The sequence below is a fragment of the Streptopelia decaocto genome (genome assembly GCF_964273445.1).
Source record: "Streptopelia decaocto genome assembly, chromosome: 7".
NCBI classification, from domain to species: Eukaryota; Metazoa; Chordata; class Aves; order Columbiformes; family Columbidae; genus Streptopelia; species Streptopelia decaocto.
The window spans coordinates 51,891,814-51,908,587 of NC_138661.1; the positions used below are offsets into that span (position 1 = coordinate 51,891,814).

The window sequence follows — 16,774 nt, forward strand, 5'->3', positions numbered from 1 at the left end:
AGTGCTGGGGTCTTTGGGGAGGGCGGGACGGGGGCTTTGTGCTGGAGCCGGGCGCGGGGAAAGGGCGGAGCAGAGGAGGCGGCGGGCTGGTGCGCTGCTCCTTGCGGGGTGATCGCTTCCTCCTTTGCCCTGGCCGAGGCTGCTGTGGATGAGACTTTCAGTTTCTCAGAGAGAGGCGAGAAACCCTGCCCCTATCCTTACCCTTATTCCTACTCCTTTCCTACCTTTCCCCCTTTTCCTACACTTTCCCCCCTTTTTCTTACCCTTCCCCCACTTTTTCCTGCCCGTTTCCCCTGCCCCAACTGCTGCTGGGGCTCTTGCACCTGGAACTGTTCCTGCGACAGACTGGGCTTGTTTTGCTTCAGTCTGGTAACACGGAGGTGTTTTTAGGGCCACTTTACATCCCAGTACATCTTTCACTGCCACAGGCAGGAAGGGAGTAGGGTTTCCCTCATGGGGGTAGCAGCCTCCTGCCCCAAACAGCCTGGTCCAAGGAACAGGACTAAAAATGGCTGTGCGGAGATGCTCCCTGATGACTCCTTCCATTTGAACTTTGTGGGCAGCCCTAAAAAACCTCAATCTCCCATTTCTCCATATTTCAAGTCTCGGCAGGATGGAGCCAGGGGAAAAGCAGAACAAGGACTTCATAGCTTTCACGCTGCTGGGCAAGAAATGCCCCCCAAAGAAGCTTGGCATTACAGGTGAGTGGGTACCCATCCGTGATGACTTGTTGCATGTCAACAAGGTGGGGATTTCTCAACCAGCCTTGCAAACTTCACACAGAGGTGATGAAACTCCTGCAGGCACTTATTGCGGTTCATTTTGAGCAGAAGCAAGCACAAAGTCAATTAAGAATAGGAATTCAACAGAACTGAAATGAGTTCTCACCCTGCAAACAGCCTGACACATATCTTAAGTCCTGTGAGCAGTGTCTGGGAGGATGGTAGGTTTGCAAACAAGTGTTTCATCACCCTGCTTATAAACATGGACATTGCAGATGTCTCTCTCTGAGCCAGTTGTCCAGGGGCAGCAAGCTCTCTGTGGGAAATAGGCATCTCAAGTAATGAATCACCCATAGTTAGCTTAGGATTGGAAAAACTGCACCCTTGGAAGAGCCAGTGATGAGCCCGTTGCCTGTGATGGAGGTGGCTGGCTCAGCTGGAGGCCCCTTCCCAGTTGGTATCTGGGTTTGCCCTGGATGGAAAGCATTTTCCTCTTAACTTACATAAAAGAGCAGTTTAGAGATAGGAACCTGAATTTTGGCTTGAAGGCTGTAACTTAAGACAGTCCAGTTAAAACACTTGGCCTTGGTGTTATAAAAAGCTGGTGGGAAACTTTACTTTGGATGTGACAAAGGACACGTTCGTATCTGCACAGCCTCCTTTGAAGGTCCCTCTGCATTGGTTGCACTCATCTCACACCACCCCTGACTTTTGCACATGTGCTAAACTCAGGTTTGGTTCCATAGGGGAAAATTCATGTCACAGATACCCCCTGAATTAAGCAGCATTGCATATGTTCTTGAAAGATGGTTGGTGGGGTTGGGTGTTGAGTTTTCCTGGCTCAGCCCTCTCCTAGTCTGAGCTCATGCCATCCCTTCCCAGGCCTGATTGTGAAGCACCTCCAGAAGACCTTCCAGAGGCCCATCTCCTTGCAGCTGTCTTCTCCCATGGCTGTCTCTCAGTGTTGTGCAGGTAGGTGAGGCTGCCAAGGGTCTTCACAGCTGCCATCTTTTTTTATAAAATGTGGTGTCTGGGGGGTCGCATAGCACTTGCAAAAAGCCAGTGAGCTTGAAATGGATAATTTCTGGTGAGTCATTCCCTATGTGGCTACTGGTTTGTAGGGCCATTGTTGACCTTGAGGAGAGAAAAGATTTGTGATTTATCACTTTTTCATGAGCTCTATGGCCATTTTTTTAACTACCACAGTGTTTTTGCTGCTGCTTTGTTTTGGCACAGTGAGCCTGAAAGACCTTTTGAGAGCAGAAACATGTTGCAGTCATACTGATTTGACCACACAGAGGTCTCAGCCTGTTCTCCAGACATGTTCTGAGTCATGTCCTGGTCTTTAGAAGGTCTGAGGGCGTACAGACACAAGGAGGATTGTGATCAGGTGTCAGGTCACTGTGGTAATACTATCCCGGGGCAGGCTTGGTGGGAATGCCAGAGGGATCACCTCCCGGACACATCAGCTGCTGAAGGCCTGGGCACAGACCAGTGCTGGGCAGATGTGTTGGCTGTTGCCTTTCCAGAGGACCTGACAACTCAGCCTGAGGCTGTGGAGAAAACTGTGCTGTGGTAGTGTCCAAGGCACCTTCTGGTCCAAGTGTTCTGGGTGGAAATGGGAAAAGCTCCTGTGATGCATGAGGTGTGTGGCTGGGGCTGAGCTGGCAACCGAGTGATCCTGATTCTGGCTGTGAACGCAGCCTCTCCATTGCTGTAGACTGAAGCCCCCGGGTGCTAACATGGTCAGAAGGGGTGTCATCCAGAGGGGTTTTCTGTTGTTTGTCCTCTTCCTGCAGCTGCTCTTTAACCCTTTGTGTTTTCAGTTTGAAATGCTGTCCTTCCTCCTGGCTTCAGCTTGCAATGAGTTGCAAATCCCTCCAGCAGCCCACAATGAAGAGTGTCCCTCTGGAGTGGAAGAGATCATTAAAATGCCTTGCTTCTCTTCAAGGCCAGTGATTGTATCAAAAGCACCTCCTGTGAGTACTTGTGCATGACTGTATGGAGTTGTTCTGTTCCTACAGGATCTTGTCCAAACTTGGTGATGAGTAAACATGAGGTGCATGAAGAGAAGGGTGGGGATGTGGTGTTTGAAGCCCTGCAACCTGGCACACACCGGTCACTCCGCTTAGTGCCATCAGCAGAAGGGGACGACTGCTCCAGCATGCTGGCACCCCAGGACTGGCAGGGTGCTCTGCAGGTCCAGGTGAGCCTTTAGGGTGTGGTTGTACTTGTCCCCATGGAACAGGATGACTGGGTGTTTGGGTTGGTTATATGCAAGGTCTTCAGGATCTCTAGTGTCTCCAAACTCTGCTGTAGGCAAGGCCAACTGCCAGCTCATGTCTCCTTGCTTGTGCAGCTGGAGAGATGAGTTTCAGTAGTCTCACCAGTCCTTTCCTTTTTTTTTGGCAGATGGAAGTCGCTGAGAGCAGAGGGGCAGCCCACAGCACTGGGTCTCTGGTTCAGACATCCATTTCTTGTGCCCATAGATCTCCTCCCCTGCCTTGTCCAGTGGGCTCCCCTTCCAAGACCAAGCTCACCAGCCACTTCTCCCTCTTCTCACCACTGTCGTGGGGCTCTGAGACAGATTCTAGCCCCATGCCCCCTGCCAGCTCCAAGAAATACCTCTGGGGGAGCTGGAAGAAGAACTCACATCCTGAGGAGCCCATCAGTCTGAAACCAAGGGGGCTTGCATGTTCCCTTTTCACAGGACCCATCATTGCTCGGATAACTGACTGCATCTACTTGGGGAACCTCAACGCTGCCTACAGTGGACAGGCGCTGTGCACAAACAGCATTGACAGCATCATTGACGTGAGCAGCCTGCCCAGTGACTGCAGCCTGAGTGTCATCCCCTGCACCTGCCAACGGGGAGGGTTCAGGCACAGCTGGTCACGTCTCAAGGTCGACATCCAGGCTCCACTCCATGGGGATAATCATGACATGGGGCAGCCTTGCTTCCGACACATCAACAACTGCATCGAAGCCTCACTGGAGAAAGGGAAGCGTGTCCTCCTCCACTGCAGAGATGGTTACTCTCTAGGTCCTACTTGCGTCATTCAGTACCTGATGGTCAAGCACAGCATGAGGTTGTTGGCAGCCTATGAGTTGGTGAGGGTGCGGTACCCACTGAACATCCAGGAGTGTCATCAGGATCTGCTGGTGGGTTTGGAGATGTCCCTGCAGCCTGGGAGCATCAACATCATGTGCCTGAAGCACTCCCTGTCAAGAAAGATGGCATGGAGCTAAACAGACAGGGTGGTTGTGTTGTTTGGCAGCAGCCCTGAAGAGGAAAAGCCATCTCATGGGTGAATGAGGTGACTGTAGCTGTGGGGTATGTTGGACAGTACTGGCACAAGATGCCAAGGCGTTGGCCTTCCTTTGTAGCAGTTTCTAGAGGCTGGTGTTGGCAGAAGAGTATGGTGAACTCTTTTAGGGATACACTGGGGGGAGAGGGAATGTTGTGGGCAGGATGGAAGCCATGAGCTTTGCTTTGGTCTGATATGATTTTGAGAAAGCATAGGGCAGTCAGACACTGGTTTGCTCAGCAGTCCTGCCTATGCTTTTACCATAAGCACAATTGCTGCTGAGCATAAGGCTTTTTTTTTTTTTTTGCTAACAGTCTCATCCATAGAAATAAGATATAGTGTCATCTTGGTGTCATGTCACTCCATGGTGCCTGTTCATTTAACATTCGTAGGATGTTGAAGAGGAGGCAATGTGTAAGAGTGTAAGAGATGGCCATGAGGGACAGCTTGCGTGTATCCATCAGCCTAGTCCTTCCAACATGTGGTGGTTCCCTGGAGGAGCCTGGACCAGAAGTGCCACATCTGAGACTGTCTAAAGCATAAGGCAGAACCTCCTGTATGTACCGGGTCTTCCCTCTGGCCTCGCAGGATGGTGAAAGTGCTCTGGGAATGGTGGACCATACCCATGGTGCATTCCTTTAGCATGAGCAGAGGGGAACAAGAGAAGGGAACAAGGTCATGTGCACCACAGGAAAGGTACCCAAGTGTGAACAATGTGTATATTCCCGGTCCCTGTGCAATACCCTCACTCATATTTCAGTGATGAGCACCTCTCTGAGGGACTTGCCTGGAGCTTTTTTATGTCTTCCTTGAGTTTTTCTGCAAGGAACTTGTTCATTTGTCACTCAATTACACTACTTCCTTTGGAAACCTCTGTCTTAACGTTAACCATAGGTCTTAAGTGTGGGATGGTTTCTGCTCACCCTAGTACTACACCTCACCATCCACTTCTTCCGTATCCTACAAACACAACTGTTAACCAAAATTTTGCTAATGGGACTTCTTTTTTTGAAGTCTCTTATTCAACTATTTCAGGCAAACATTTCCTTATCACAAGGTGATAACCAAAACCCTGAACTCAGAGGAAATCTCTTTTGCTATGCTGCATGCCTGGACTCCAGGAGGTTAGGAAAGCCTTTGTTTCACAGGGCTGTAGGAAACTCCTTGGTGTGGGGAATATTTGAATGGATAACTCTGCCAGTTTTGATTCCACCACCAAGAGCAGAGCTGCTCTCTGGAGGGCTGGTGGGCCAACAGTGGCTGGAATGTGTGTATCTGTGTAGGGAGATAAAGAAAATGTTTGTAGAGACTTTGGAAAGAGAAATAAAGAGTTGGTTTGACTGCAGAGTCGAATGTGGCTTATGGAGTTGGCACTGAGAGGAGAAGTGAAGCGGCTAAGCTGTCTCTGAATGGGTGATTATGGCTGTTGGCTGTTGAGAGTGGCTGCTGTCTGTCTGCAAATGTGTTTGCTTTGGTCTCTTTGTTGTTGTTGTTGTTTTATGAGAAACTGGCAGAAATTCCTTCTGCCAAACTGTTTTTTGTTGAAGTCCAGATGGGAGATGGGTGCCATGATGCCTCTACTAATGAGCCTTCTTCAGCAGCCGCAGCAGGGGTTGTTCCTGAGAGGCAGAAGCTGCTGGAGTTTAACCTCCATGTTTTCTAGGTCTGCCTGGAGCTGAAGACCCCTGTCTCCCAGAGAGCTCGCAATCTGGGGGACATGGATGTGCAGGAGGTGAGTGGGGAGGAGGGTTGGATTGGGCTGATCCTCGTTACAGCTCTTCCCAAGCCTGGCTCCTTCACTATGTGCTGACCCACAGCCGTTGCATGAGAGCCCAGAATAGGGCAAAACCAGCCCAAACCTCTGCTGAATCACATGTTCACTGTGCATTTCCAGGAGTCTTACAGTGGATTTGAAAGGGGATAGCTCAGGTCTACAGGCCAGCATACACTGACACAGGGATGTTCGCTACCCAAACCATCTACCTCTTGACATTTCAGAGGGACAAATCCTGAAAGGATCCAGCCTGGCCCACACTAGAGTTTTCTCCATCCTCCACCTGCTGCCAGGGCAAACACCAGCAAGACACCAGCCCCACTTGCTCTTCCTTCGCTGGCATCTGCAGCATTGCTTGCATGATGCTAAAGGTGGTGAAACAGGAAGCCTGCAACAGTGGATCTGCTGCTATCTATTAAAGATCTGAGAGACGCCTGGAAAATATTGTCAGGGCCATGTCTGAATCAGCCTAAAAACCCCCGGCTGAAAGGCGAGGGAGCGCCTGGGCTGGGGGAGGAGGGCAGAGCTGTTTGGGTTTCTGTCTCCATGGGATCCTCACACACACACACACTACATGTGCTGTGACAGGGGCTGGTAAATATTTCCAGCTACATTTCCACCTGACTCTCTTTCAGACCCATGGAGATATGGGTCTGGGTCATCCAACAGTGGGGTTACCTTTCTTGTTGGTAATGTGGGGCTGCTCCCCCGTGCTCTGTGGTCTCTCCCCAGTCCTTGTGCTGCAGTGAGCCTTGGGGCTGCCCAAGTTTGTTTTCTAAAAAACTATTTGCGTTGTAATAATTCACATGGGGAGGAACTGCAAATGTTTCCTGTGTGGTAAGTGAAGTTAAAAAAACATGCTAGCGATGGATGGCTTGCTCAGGTATTGCTCTTGCACATGCTATTGGCAATTGATTGTGGGGTGCAGGCTCTTTCCTCTCTTCATTCCTGAAGGGCTGAGCTGCTCCCAAGTCCTTGGAGGCAAACAGAGCTGTGCCCTTGTCTGTGTCTCCAAGGGGAAATTTTATTAGAGGCCTTACAGGTGGGTGGTTGTGTGCAGGGAGCCTGGGCTCCCACCAGCCTTGAAGCCATACCTAGTGTGGCTGGTTGGTGGGAGGAAGAGAGGGAGGAAAGCTCCCTGCTCGGCACTCCTGAGGAAAAGCCCCTCTCCGGCCCCTCTGGGTGGCTCCGCTTGCCTACCCTACGGATAGAAGATGTCCTTCCCCTCCACACGCCTCGGCTTCTCTGGCTGCCCTCTCCTGTGGGGCTGCCTGCCTGGCCTGCCCCAGCCAAGGGAGGTGCACAGGGGACTCTTGCACATCATTGGTCTGAGAAGGTCTCCATGCCCTTAAAAGAAGGTGGATTTTCTGCTGAGCCACCCGAGAAGCCCTTTTATACCTCCTTACTCAGCAGCTGCCTGCGGCTCGCCAGTCCGTCCTGTCCAGCCAGCGGGACTTTCTGATTTTCTCGTCCAGACTTGGGTGAGCCGTTTTGCATGTCTCTTAATGACCCAGCTTGCTCTTAGGGGGTGACGGGGGAGCAGATTCACTCACCTGAGTTTTACGGAGATAAACACCAGGTGGGGGTGACCTGCTGGGAGAAACGGGGGTGCTAATAAAACCTTCTTCACACTTTGGCTGTTGGAGATGGTCTGTGCATTGGAAAGTCTCTCTCTGTCTTTTCCAGTGGCCTTATTTCTCTTTGGTTTCATGCTTTCCCCTCCCATGGCTGGTTCTGCTCTCCAGCTTGAGTAGCGAGGGCAAGCAAATCCGCAGGTTCCCTAACACTGACCTCCCCAGGGCCCCAGGGCGTGGGACCCTTCCCTGTGGTAACTCAGTGATGCTTCCTACTTACACCCCTTCCTCCAGCTCCCAACCCGGTCCTTGCAGTGCCTTCCTGCCCAAAAACTACCCTCAGACAGGGACTGACATCCAGATTTACAGCCTGGTGTTGTCCCCTTGCTTCCTCGGCACTTGCAGCGTCGCTGCTGCTGAAGTGGGTGCGTGTATGCGTGGGGCAGGGATGTCAGTAAAAATAGCTGGCGTTCCTCGGCCGCCCTGTCCCTCAGCTGTAGCCCAGGCACCTGCGGTGGCTTTTGCTTCGTGTCGCCCCGACCTCCCTGAGTCACGGGGGCTGGCACCAGGGAAAGGCTGCCGTCCGAGGAGACAGCTGCAGCTCCTTCTGCAGCTCCCTGACCATTTTTAGAAGCACTTTTCCCCCCTCCTCCCTAAAGTAATGCGATGGGCCTGCACATTTTCCAGGATAAAGTTTCCTTGGCCCTGGAAGCTGAGCCCCCATTAACACTTCACCTCCTGACAGAGCCTCCCAGGTTTGCAGGCTGTGTTTTGGGGGCTTGCCTGCTCTGCAAAGGACCAGCTTAGTTTGAGCTTGGCCAACACTCCTGCATCCTTCCATTAGAAGATACAAGCAGGAGATACCACTCTACTAGAAAAGTAAAATTCTGTTTATGGGGAAATAATTTACAACAAAACAAAGGTGCTTTTCCATCTCTTCCCTAATATGCTGCGTTGTACCCATAAAATTTCTGCTCAAAGGAAATGCAAGGAACTGTCTGAGGAAACTTTGTGCCTTTGCCAATTCAACAGCTTTCAACCTTGTTCTATGTCACCTGTGCTGAGGCTGTTGCAACAGGCTACTCTGCCACATGCAGTGGATGCAAATACTGACATCAGCATCCTCTGAAGTCCTTCCTTGTCACCTGGGGTCACTGCCAACTCTCCACAGGATTTGGGGTATTTTTTGTTCATGAAGTGGGGCAAGACTGCATGGCAAAGTGAAGCAGTAAACTGAAAATAGCTGTTTTCTTATCCTCCTTTCTGCATAAAATGGTTTCCTGGGTGTCAAACAAGAGATATAACTGCAGGAATTACTGTCACAAATCTCTTTTTCTGGCCCAGTACCCTTTGGTCCAGTCCAGAAGTCCCCTAATGCTGAAGTTTGTGTGGATATGAGTAGGTACATGTTTGGCTCTCGTCCACAAATTGCAGCCTAGTTCCCTATATGATGAAAATTTGGAGAAGTTGAGAAATAAGAGCAAACCTGTTCCTCTTTTTTTTTTCTTTTTTCTTTCTTTTCCCCTCCTCCTAATGGAATCTGGCTTTGTTTTTCAACCCAAGAAAGTCACCACCAGCATGAATAATTGTGAACCATTTTTCTTGGTTTTCATTGCAGGCTCACAACCATCTAAAACAAGATGTCTGAGTAAGTTCTCATTTTTTCTGACTCTAATATGTTGTTGGCATTTAAAAACTTTTGTTCAACAGCCAAATTTTTGTGTGTATTAAGATTCCTCTGCTTGTTTCCAATTTAGATGCTAACTGCCTTTTTCTCCCCTTTCCCCTTTCTCTTCTTTTCCTTCCTTGTCCATTTGTTCTTCCTGAACAGTGAAGAGGTAAGTGTGTCTTGCTGAGGTCTTTCCTTTAGCGATGCTCATGGCATCAGTCCTGGCTTCACCATTCCTCCTTATGAAGAGCAGCTGCTGGGTGTGGGGAAGGGTGGTTAATGGCAGGGCTTGCTTGCTGACTCCTGGAAAAGATGGGAAGGAGAGGAAAAATCCCTTTTGAAGGTCTTTACTACTTCCTGGTTTGGAGTTAGATGCTTTTTCCCCTCCTTTTCCTGCTTCCCCAGCCAGCCACGAGATGGTGCTGGGAAGGCAGTGGTCCAGAGCCGCCTTTCCTCCATCACCCATCCACCATCCAGTCTTTGGCTTACCATCCTCTCCCTCTTCCCCTGCCTAGCCCCGTGTTTTCTGCCCACTGAGGGCTGCCAAATCATTTCTCAAAGGCGATTCAGGGAGACCTGGGTCCAGGGGAGCATAAGTGGGACAAAGGTTGCATCCTTAGCAAGTTCTCCCTGGTTTCTGGCAGGGCCAGAGCAGGACTGGGCTCAAAGCCTGGGGGTGGCTGGGGAAACACAGGGGAAAGCATGGGACAGTTGTGTGTGGCTTTGTCACTCCATATCGCCTCTTAGCAGGTTGCTCCATTCTTCATCTCTACTTGGCATCTCCTCATATGTCCAGAACACCACAACTTCAAGCTTATCCTCACTGAAAGAAAAAAGGATTTCAGGGACACACAGAAACTCTACAATATGATGCTGGTGTCCAACAAGTGCTTTTATTCCCATCAAAGCCAGTGCCCCTGGAAAAGGCTGAGAGGGCACTTTTTGCTGCAGTACCAGTTTTCAGACAAAGAATAAGCCCTGGCCTAACAATGCTCAAGGGATCTGCTCTGTTGTGGACCATGCCCAGATTCATATGAGCAAAATCCTCCCAGTTAATGGTGTACTGCATCCCTGAGCTGGATGCCTTTTCCCTGCAGAGCCTTCTGGCCCTGTCAGGAGGGCCTTAGCACCATTTGCATATGCAAAACATCAGATTTTGTTACATTTCACTCTGTAGGTCCTTATCCACTTCCTCCTCTATGCAACACAGACTCACACCCAAATGCTGCTTTCTACTCTTCCACCACAGCGTATCAGATGTCAGGGTGCACTTCCCCTGCCTCAACCACAGTCAGCCTTACTGGGTCTTCTGGACAAAATGTTGAGGAAACAGCTGCAATGCAGCGGCACATCAAGGTTATGACTTCTTTTACAAACAGGAGACCTGTTGCTGCTGCTCCAGCACATCACGGGTACAGAAAGGCTGGCTTGGTCTTCCAGGCTCCCCAAATTATTTCTCACCTGGGATCCCAGGAAAGAGGGAACTGGCTTGCGTCTTGCAGCCACAGCCTTGTGGCCCTCCACCTCTCCTGGCCAGAGCAGCCTCCAGGCCTGCAGATCTTGTAGTTGTGTCTGTCCTCCAGTTGTGATGAACCTCCAGCAACACCTGTGCTGGGCTTTTTGGCTCCAAGAAATTACACAGCCTTCATGTTTTCACCTGCCTGGCCATCATTCTCACCAGGTGTGCCATGGGCTGTTCAGAAAGACATCCCACAGCTCTCGACTGCTGTCAGGCCTGTTGGCCTGAGTGCAAAGCAAAACACGTATCTGCATGAAGAGGGAATTAATGAAAAGGTTAAAAGTACCAAGAAGCCAAGTTTGAAATGATATTTTATATGCATATCTTCAAGTTCATCATCCTCATTATCTTTTCTGGAGGAACTTTGCAGGTTTTAACTACCTGAGGTTAGCAAAGCTGGGTTCAGTAGGAACCCTCTTATTTGAGTGACGCTGTTTTGGAGACCAGCTGTGTCTTAACCCATCCATCCCAGCTGGAGCCAGCTCCCTGGCAGGGCTGCAGGTCCTCGGCAGACTGTGGGGTTGCATGGAGAATGGGAATGGGCAGGGGAATGGGCACCCGATAACCTGCTTTTCTCTTATTCTTCCCACTTGCAGAAAAAAAGGAGGGCAGCTACTGCCCGTCGGCAGCACCTGAAGGTATGTGGCACTGCTGGGGCTGAGTGAGATGTGTCCCAACCATCCTATCTCTCATTCCGAGCCAGCCAGCTCTTGGCACTTTCCCTCCTGTATGAGGCCTCCCATGCTCTTCCCCACTCCTTATTGAGTCCTTGCCAGTATCCCTTTCTTGGAGATGCTGGTATTGATGTGGAGCTCCCCAAGCTGCCTCTCCATCAGGGCTCTCTCTCCCTTGCCAGCCCCCCCTGCCCTCCTCCCTTGCCTTCACCCTGTGCTGACCATCCTTCTGCTGCCTTCCAGAGTGCTATGCTCCAGCTTGCTGTCTCTGAAATAGAAAAAGAACAAGCTGCTAAAGAAGTGGAAAAGCAAAACTACTTGGCAGAGCATTGCCCTCCTCTGTCACTCCCAGGATCCATGCAGGAACTTCAGGTAAAGACTTCTTTAAGTCTTTCACTGTGCCAGAGAAGAAAGGATTTGGCTCCATCAGTGAACCTGGTGGATTTAAGTCTTTCCCATCTTGACCTCCTTCTCACCTTTGGGGGCCCTGGAGCTGGCTGGATGTGGAACTGGCCTGTGAGGCAGCTGGGGTGTCTCTGCAAAAAAAAAAAAAGGGCTCTGGCTGGCAGGAAAGCTGTGTTTCTAACAACATGTTGAGGCAGCATTTGCCTGAAGCCAGCAGCATGGAGACTGGGAGCTGGCCTGCAAGCCACACTTCACCGTCTGGTCTTGGCCCCATCTGGTCTTCTGGACTGTGCTCTTTCGGAGCCAGAGCAGTCAGAAGAGAGTAATCATGTGTGTGGGTCCTAGCAGTCAACATCCCTCTCTGCTTTTCCTCCCAGGACCTGTGCAAAAAGCTTCATGCCAAGATAGAGTCAGTGGATGAGGAAAGGTATGACACAGAAGTGAAGCTACAGAAGACTACCAAGGAGGTGAGATTCCCCCAGAGACAACCTTCAGGGGAGTCTCCAGCCCATCCTTTGTGCCTCCCTGCACCACTTGGGTCCATCTCACGAAACCCATGCCCTCTGCCCTGAAACTCCCTCTGCCCCCCCCCATTTTGTCATTTTGCAGCTGGAAGACTTGAGCCAGAAGCTCTTTGACCTGCGGGGCAAATTCAAGAGGCCACCCCTGCGCAGGGTGCGCATGTCCGCTGATGCGATGCTGCGGGCCCTGCTGGGCTCCAAGCACAAGGTCAACATGGACCTCCGAGCCAACCTGAAGCAAGTCAAGAAGGAGGACACGGAGAAGGTACCCATTCCCTCTCCCCTGTGCCCATACAGGAGTTGGCCTCTTTTTTTGAGGCTCATGCCTCCCTGTGTGACAGAGAGGGTTGAGGGTGAGCCTTTCTCCATAGCATTCTTCCTGCTCAGTATTTCCTCCTCTGTCAGTCATGATGTTGAAAAACAAGGGTGCAGCCCCAAAAATGTACTGCTTGGGTGGAATTGGGTTTCTCTAGCTGACACGGGGTTTTCCATGGGTGGGCAGGTAAAGGGCCCTGCCTGGGTGGGTTGTCACCCTGGAGGGCACTGCTTGCACCCATGCACCCATCCCGCCCCCAGGAGAAGGACCTCCGTGATGTTGGCGACTGGAGGAAGAACATCGAGGAGAAGTCTGGCATGGAGGGCAGAAAGAAGATGTTCGAGGCTGGCGAATCCTAAGCCCTGATCTCTCCATACCCATCCTCCTTCCCCACCTTTCCCTGCCATCCCCCTCCCGGCTCAGTTTCACCAGCTGGATGCTGTTCCTCTCTGGTTTTGCAAAGAGCTGCGTCATGGCAGCAGTGGTGTAAATAAAGCTTTGGTGGGAGAGGCGGGTGTTGCCTGCCTGGGGTCTGGACCCTCATCCATGCCATGGTGACAGCAGGGTCTGCCCCCTCTGAGGGGATCCTGGTAGGGATGGGGAGGCTTTGGTGGGGGCCATGCTGCGGGGATGGGGGACCTCTCTGCTGTTGATTCCAGCAAAGCTGAGATGCTCATCCCTCTCGTTACAGGCAGGAAAGGGTGAGGCTGTGCCACCATGCTCTGCTGGCATCCTCCTGCCAGGCTGTACCACCAGCTCTTGGCCATGTCTTTCACTAGTGGCAGAGACAAAGAGATGAGTGTCCAAGCCCCAGGAGGTGTTGCAGAACCCCCATGCACAGTGGTGACAGCAAGAAGCTGTGGGGAAGGAGCAGAGCTGGGCAGGGAGGTGAGGGGTGACAGCCGCAGGGCAGGAGCAGACCCTTCGGCTCCAGCAGGCTTTGAGAGGCACCAGGTCAGGACAGCCCCAGCAGCTCCTGCTGCAGCACCTTGGTACCAGTGCACTGTAGGGCACTGTGGTATAGAGATGTTGGCTATCCCCAAACTGGCATGGGCAGCTGGTGGAGTAGTGAGTCACTCCTCTGTCCTTACCACGGTTGGGATGTCTGTGTCTCCTGCTTTCCCCTGGGTAAGCCCAGAACTTCCCTATTTTGAGGTGTTGGCAGAGACAAAACCTTAAAATATTCCCAACGGTTTAAAAAAAAAAAACAACAAAAAACCCTCCAAATTTGCCTTCCCTCTGCCCCTCACCCATCCCCCCAAACCCTCAGCCCACAAAATTTCCGGCACAGCTCACTTCTGCTGTGCACAGGAAAGCGAAACGACGGCAGCACCCTCGCGCCAGAGCTGTCTGTGGGGCCACTGTGCTGGCCAGGGGAGAAGATGTCAGACTCGGAGGGCTGCCAGGAGGGTGCGGAAGGTGTGAACCAAGTGGGAGACGAATCCTCTGGGGAGAGCGAGAGGTGAGGTCTGGGATCCCAGTTCCCCAACACCACAACTGCCTTCCAGTCCTGGGAAACTGGGAGACTGGGAAACTGGGGAGTTGCTGGTGGGAAAGGATGATGCATGGCCAAAACCATGATGACCCATGAATCTGAAATGGGTCAGATGCTCCGGAAGGCTTTTCACAAGCTCCTCCAGCTAGGGAGAGACTTCAGCGTTCTAAGGGTCTCATCTCCTTTGAATTTCAAAGCCCTTGGGAGGGGGGTGATCCAGTGGGGAACTGCAGCTCCAGCAGCAGGCAAGCTCAGCAAGGAGTCTGGTAACCTGGACCAGCTCTGCAGCTGAAATCAACCCCATCTTTAAGACCAGTGGGTGGAGATCAGCTGCCTCCTCTAGCAGCAATGGCTGGGCACATCTGATTTCTTGCTGTGTCCTCTGTGTCTCTAATGGAATTAATCTGGCAATGTTTCAGGCTGGTTGCTGTAAGGTTGTACATCACCCCGTGCCTTCACTCTGCTTTGTTGCTTTATCAGCAGAGATTGTAAAATTTGGGGTCTGTTCACTCCAATGCAGACAGCTTTCCACAGGGGATAGAAGACGACAGATCAGTAGCAGAGACCATATCTGTCTGTGGCGGAGGCAGACAGAGATTTGGCCAAGGTATATCACCCAGAAGTACTCAGATTTGGACTGGATTCAGGCTGAGCACCCAGGGAGTTCGGGGTTGCCTGATTTTTCGCCTCCATCTTCAAAGCTCGCATTAGCATTTCTCCGCAAGGCTTCTTAAAGGCAGCGCTGTTACTGTTGATAGGAAAGAAAAACCCTTGAGTGACAGTGAGAGGAGAAAGGTGTGTCATCTCCTGTCACTAATGGTTGAAATAAGTGTTTTGGCTGACACATGACAGCAATTAGCCTTGGCTGAAGACTTGACTGGAAGCTTGAAAAGCTGCTGGAAGGCTCCCTGCGTGGCTCTCTGCTGAAACAAAGGGGAAGCCTTGGCTGCTGGGGGAGTGCAGGGGTTTCCCAGCGTGATCTGTGACATTCCCAACATTGCTCCAGCCTGGCTGTGCCTCCGTTGCAGGCTCAGCTCACCTTGCAGGAGCAAGGAGCAGATGCTGGGAGCAGCCCAAGGCAATTGATTCTTCCTGCTCCCCCTTTGCTGCAGCAGGTGCAGGTGTGTTGGCACAGCCAAGGCCAGTGGTGGGGGCTGCTGGTGGGGCAAGGGCAGTTTGTTCTCTTCTCTGTTTCTTGCTGGAGTCTCAGCTAAATAAGAGGGTCTCTGGAGGGGTCTGTTCTGTAGCACTCCAACTCTTACAGTCTTCAGAAACATGTTTAAAAATTGTGTATATGAATAATGATGGCAGGGTGGCACATCCCTTCGTCCCTACCTGCATTTTAGAATTGTAATGAAATATGAAACTTGAGGGCAAAAGTAGTGAGCAAAAATAACTTCCTTTTTGCTTTAAAAATATGGAGAATTACTTTCCCTCCCAACTTGTGTAACAGTTTCACGTGCAGTTCTAAACTTCTGCTGCTTTTACTTACACTATTTAAACGCTTGCTGTACTCTGGTGATCTCCACTCCCAAAATGGAGGAAGGAAGCATTTAGTTGCTGTTTGGGGCTACTTCTTCTCACTCTGTGGCTAGCTCAGCTCTCTGATCTCCTCTCCTTGAGGAAAAAAATATTTTCAGGCTGACCTGTGTGGATGGAGTCAGGATAGTGTTCCTATGACAGCTTAAGGCATGCTGGAAGTGTGAGCAGTGAGTCTTGTGATGCAACTGCAAGGAAAGTAAATCCCAAGGCTCCCTAGTATAAACGCACAGTGAGTAGATATGGGGAGAAAAAGGGTGCTGGGTTTGCTTAACCGACGAACCTTACCTATTTAACTGTGTGCAGGGTACATAGAAGACGAGCTTGCATTAGAAAATGTCCTGGAAATCCTAATTTAGACATAGTTTACCATTTCCCCCTATAAATCAGGACATGCTGGCAAAGTCTTGCTGACACTACTGTATCACCACCTAAACCAAACTGATGTTATGTTACTTTCCATGAACTGGAATTGCTATATAGTAAACCACTGCACTGTGGGCCTTAGTTGAAGCATTCTCAAAAGAAACGAGAAAGTGGGGGATGAGAGGATGGAAAGGTGGCTGCTTGGGTTGTCCTTCCTTGATGGTGGTTCAGGATGAAGGAGTCAACTCTCCTGCCTTGACAAAGGGAGGCTGGGAGCCTGAGGTGTGGGAGAAGCCTGCCTTATAGCAAGGCTAGATAACCCAGTATGTTACTCAGAAGATTCTTCATAGAGCTCTGCAGTCTTCAGGCAAGTTTCTCTTGCATATAGGGTCTGAGATGAGAGATTGGCTTCTCCCAAATTCCCCTGTCTCTATCCTTCTGGGGCTTCCCACCCCTTGAGCTGCAGGCAGCCCTTGGCGGCCCATGTATGGTCACTGCCTGGGGAGAGGCTCTGCTGTGCCAGCAAGCCCCAGGCTTTCCTTTGCCATGTCTGTCCCCAGCTGTCTTGAATTCTCCAGATCCTTGGAGGAGTCTCGAGGGTCCTTGCTAGGATGACTGCTGTTGCTAAGTATACCCGTGGCTGGAAGGCGGTTGTCTGGGAAAACTGATACGCGGAGAGTCTTTGGAGCCCTCGGTGCACTGCATTCCTTAGGGAAGGGCTGGAAGGGTGACTGATCCCTGCTCAGGAGTAACCGGTCACAGTTTGACCCAGCTGGGCTCATTAAAGTGGAAAAATAGTAGGGAAATAAACAAGGGAGGGCCAGATGGATAATTTAATGAAGTTGGGCAATACTATAGTGTCTCAAAATTGGATATAGGTGCTCTGGCAGCG

General features: G+C 51.0%; 3 protein-coding genes and 1 long non-coding RNA gene across 4 annotated transcripts in view; all 4 read left to right on the plus strand.

Annotated features, from left to right (window-relative positions):
• Positions 1 to 189: 189 nt before the first annotated feature.
• LOC309442683 (uncharacterized protein) lies at positions 190 to 5,356 on the plus strand. Its single transcript, XM_082058761.1, has 4 exons — positions 190 to 701; positions 1,605 to 1,694; positions 2,747 to 2,928; positions 3,135 to 5,356. Exons 1-4 carry the CDS (start codon positions 614 to 616, stop codon positions 3,969 to 3,971), a joined length of 1,197 nt encoding a protein of 398 aa, XP_081914887.1. The 5' UTR covers positions 190 to 613; the 3' UTR covers positions 3,972 to 5,356.
• Positions 5,357 to 6,932: 1,576 nt separating this feature from the next.
• On the plus strand, positions 6,933 to 9,031 carry LOC309442434. Its single transcript, XR_014184613.1, has 2 exons — positions 6,933 to 7,285; positions 8,997 to 9,031. It is a non-coding gene; the product is annotated as an uncharacterized lncRNA (long non-coding RNA).
• Positions 9,032 to 11,057: 2,026 nt separating this feature from the next.
• On the plus strand, positions 11,058 to 12,989 carry TNNI2 (troponin I2, fast skeletal type). The gene is made up of 5 exons (XM_082058292.1): positions 11,058 to 11,204; positions 11,484 to 11,612; positions 12,023 to 12,112; positions 12,255 to 12,431; positions 12,743 to 12,989. The coding sequence occupies exons 2-5, from the start codon at positions 11,490 to 11,492 to the stop codon at positions 12,839 to 12,841; spliced, it is 489 nt and encodes a 162-aa protein (XP_081914418.1). The 5' UTR covers positions 11,058 to 11,204; positions 11,484 to 11,489; the 3' UTR covers positions 12,842 to 12,989.
• An 801-nt stretch (positions 12,990 to 13,790) lies between these two features.
• The window catches only part of LSP1 (lymphocyte specific protein 1), a 54,740-nt gene continuing 51,756 nt past the window's right edge, over positions 13,791 to 16,774 (plus strand). The window contains exon 1 of the mRNA XM_082057471.1: positions 13,791 to 13,944. Within this exon, the coding sequence (XP_081913597.1) occupies positions 13,865 to 13,944 (80 nt within the window). The 5' untranslated portion in view covers positions 13,791 to 13,864. The remainder of the gene's footprint in view (positions 13,945 to 16,774) is intronic.

Excerpts from the sequence above, each read along its gene's own strand:
- TNNI2 (XM_082058292.1), top strand. The coding sequence starts at position 11,490 with ATGCTCCAGCTTGCTGTCTCTGAAATAGAAAAAGAACAAGCTGCTAAA. Across the intron at positions 11,613-12,022 it reads GATCCATGCAGGAACTTCAG|GACCTGTGCAAAAAGCTTCA; the intron begins GTAAAGACTTCT and ends TTTTCCTCCCAG. Across the intron at positions 12,113-12,254 it reads TACAGAAGACTACCAAGGAG|CTGGAAGACTTGAGCCAGAA; the intron begins GTGAGATTCCCC and ends GTCATTTTGCAG.
- LOC309442683 (XM_082058761.1), top strand. The coding sequence starts at position 614 with ATGGAGCCAGGGGAAAAGCAGAACAAGGACTTCATAGCTTTCACGCTG. Across the intron at positions 702-1,604 it reads AAAGAAGCTTGGCATTACAG|GCCTGATTGTGAAGCACCTC; the intron begins GTGAGTGGGTAC and ends ATCCCTTCCCAG. Across the intron at positions 1,695-2,746 it reads TGTCTCTCAGTGTTGTGCAG|GATCTTGTCCAAACTTGGTG; the intron begins GTAGGTGAGGCT and ends CTGTTCCTACAG.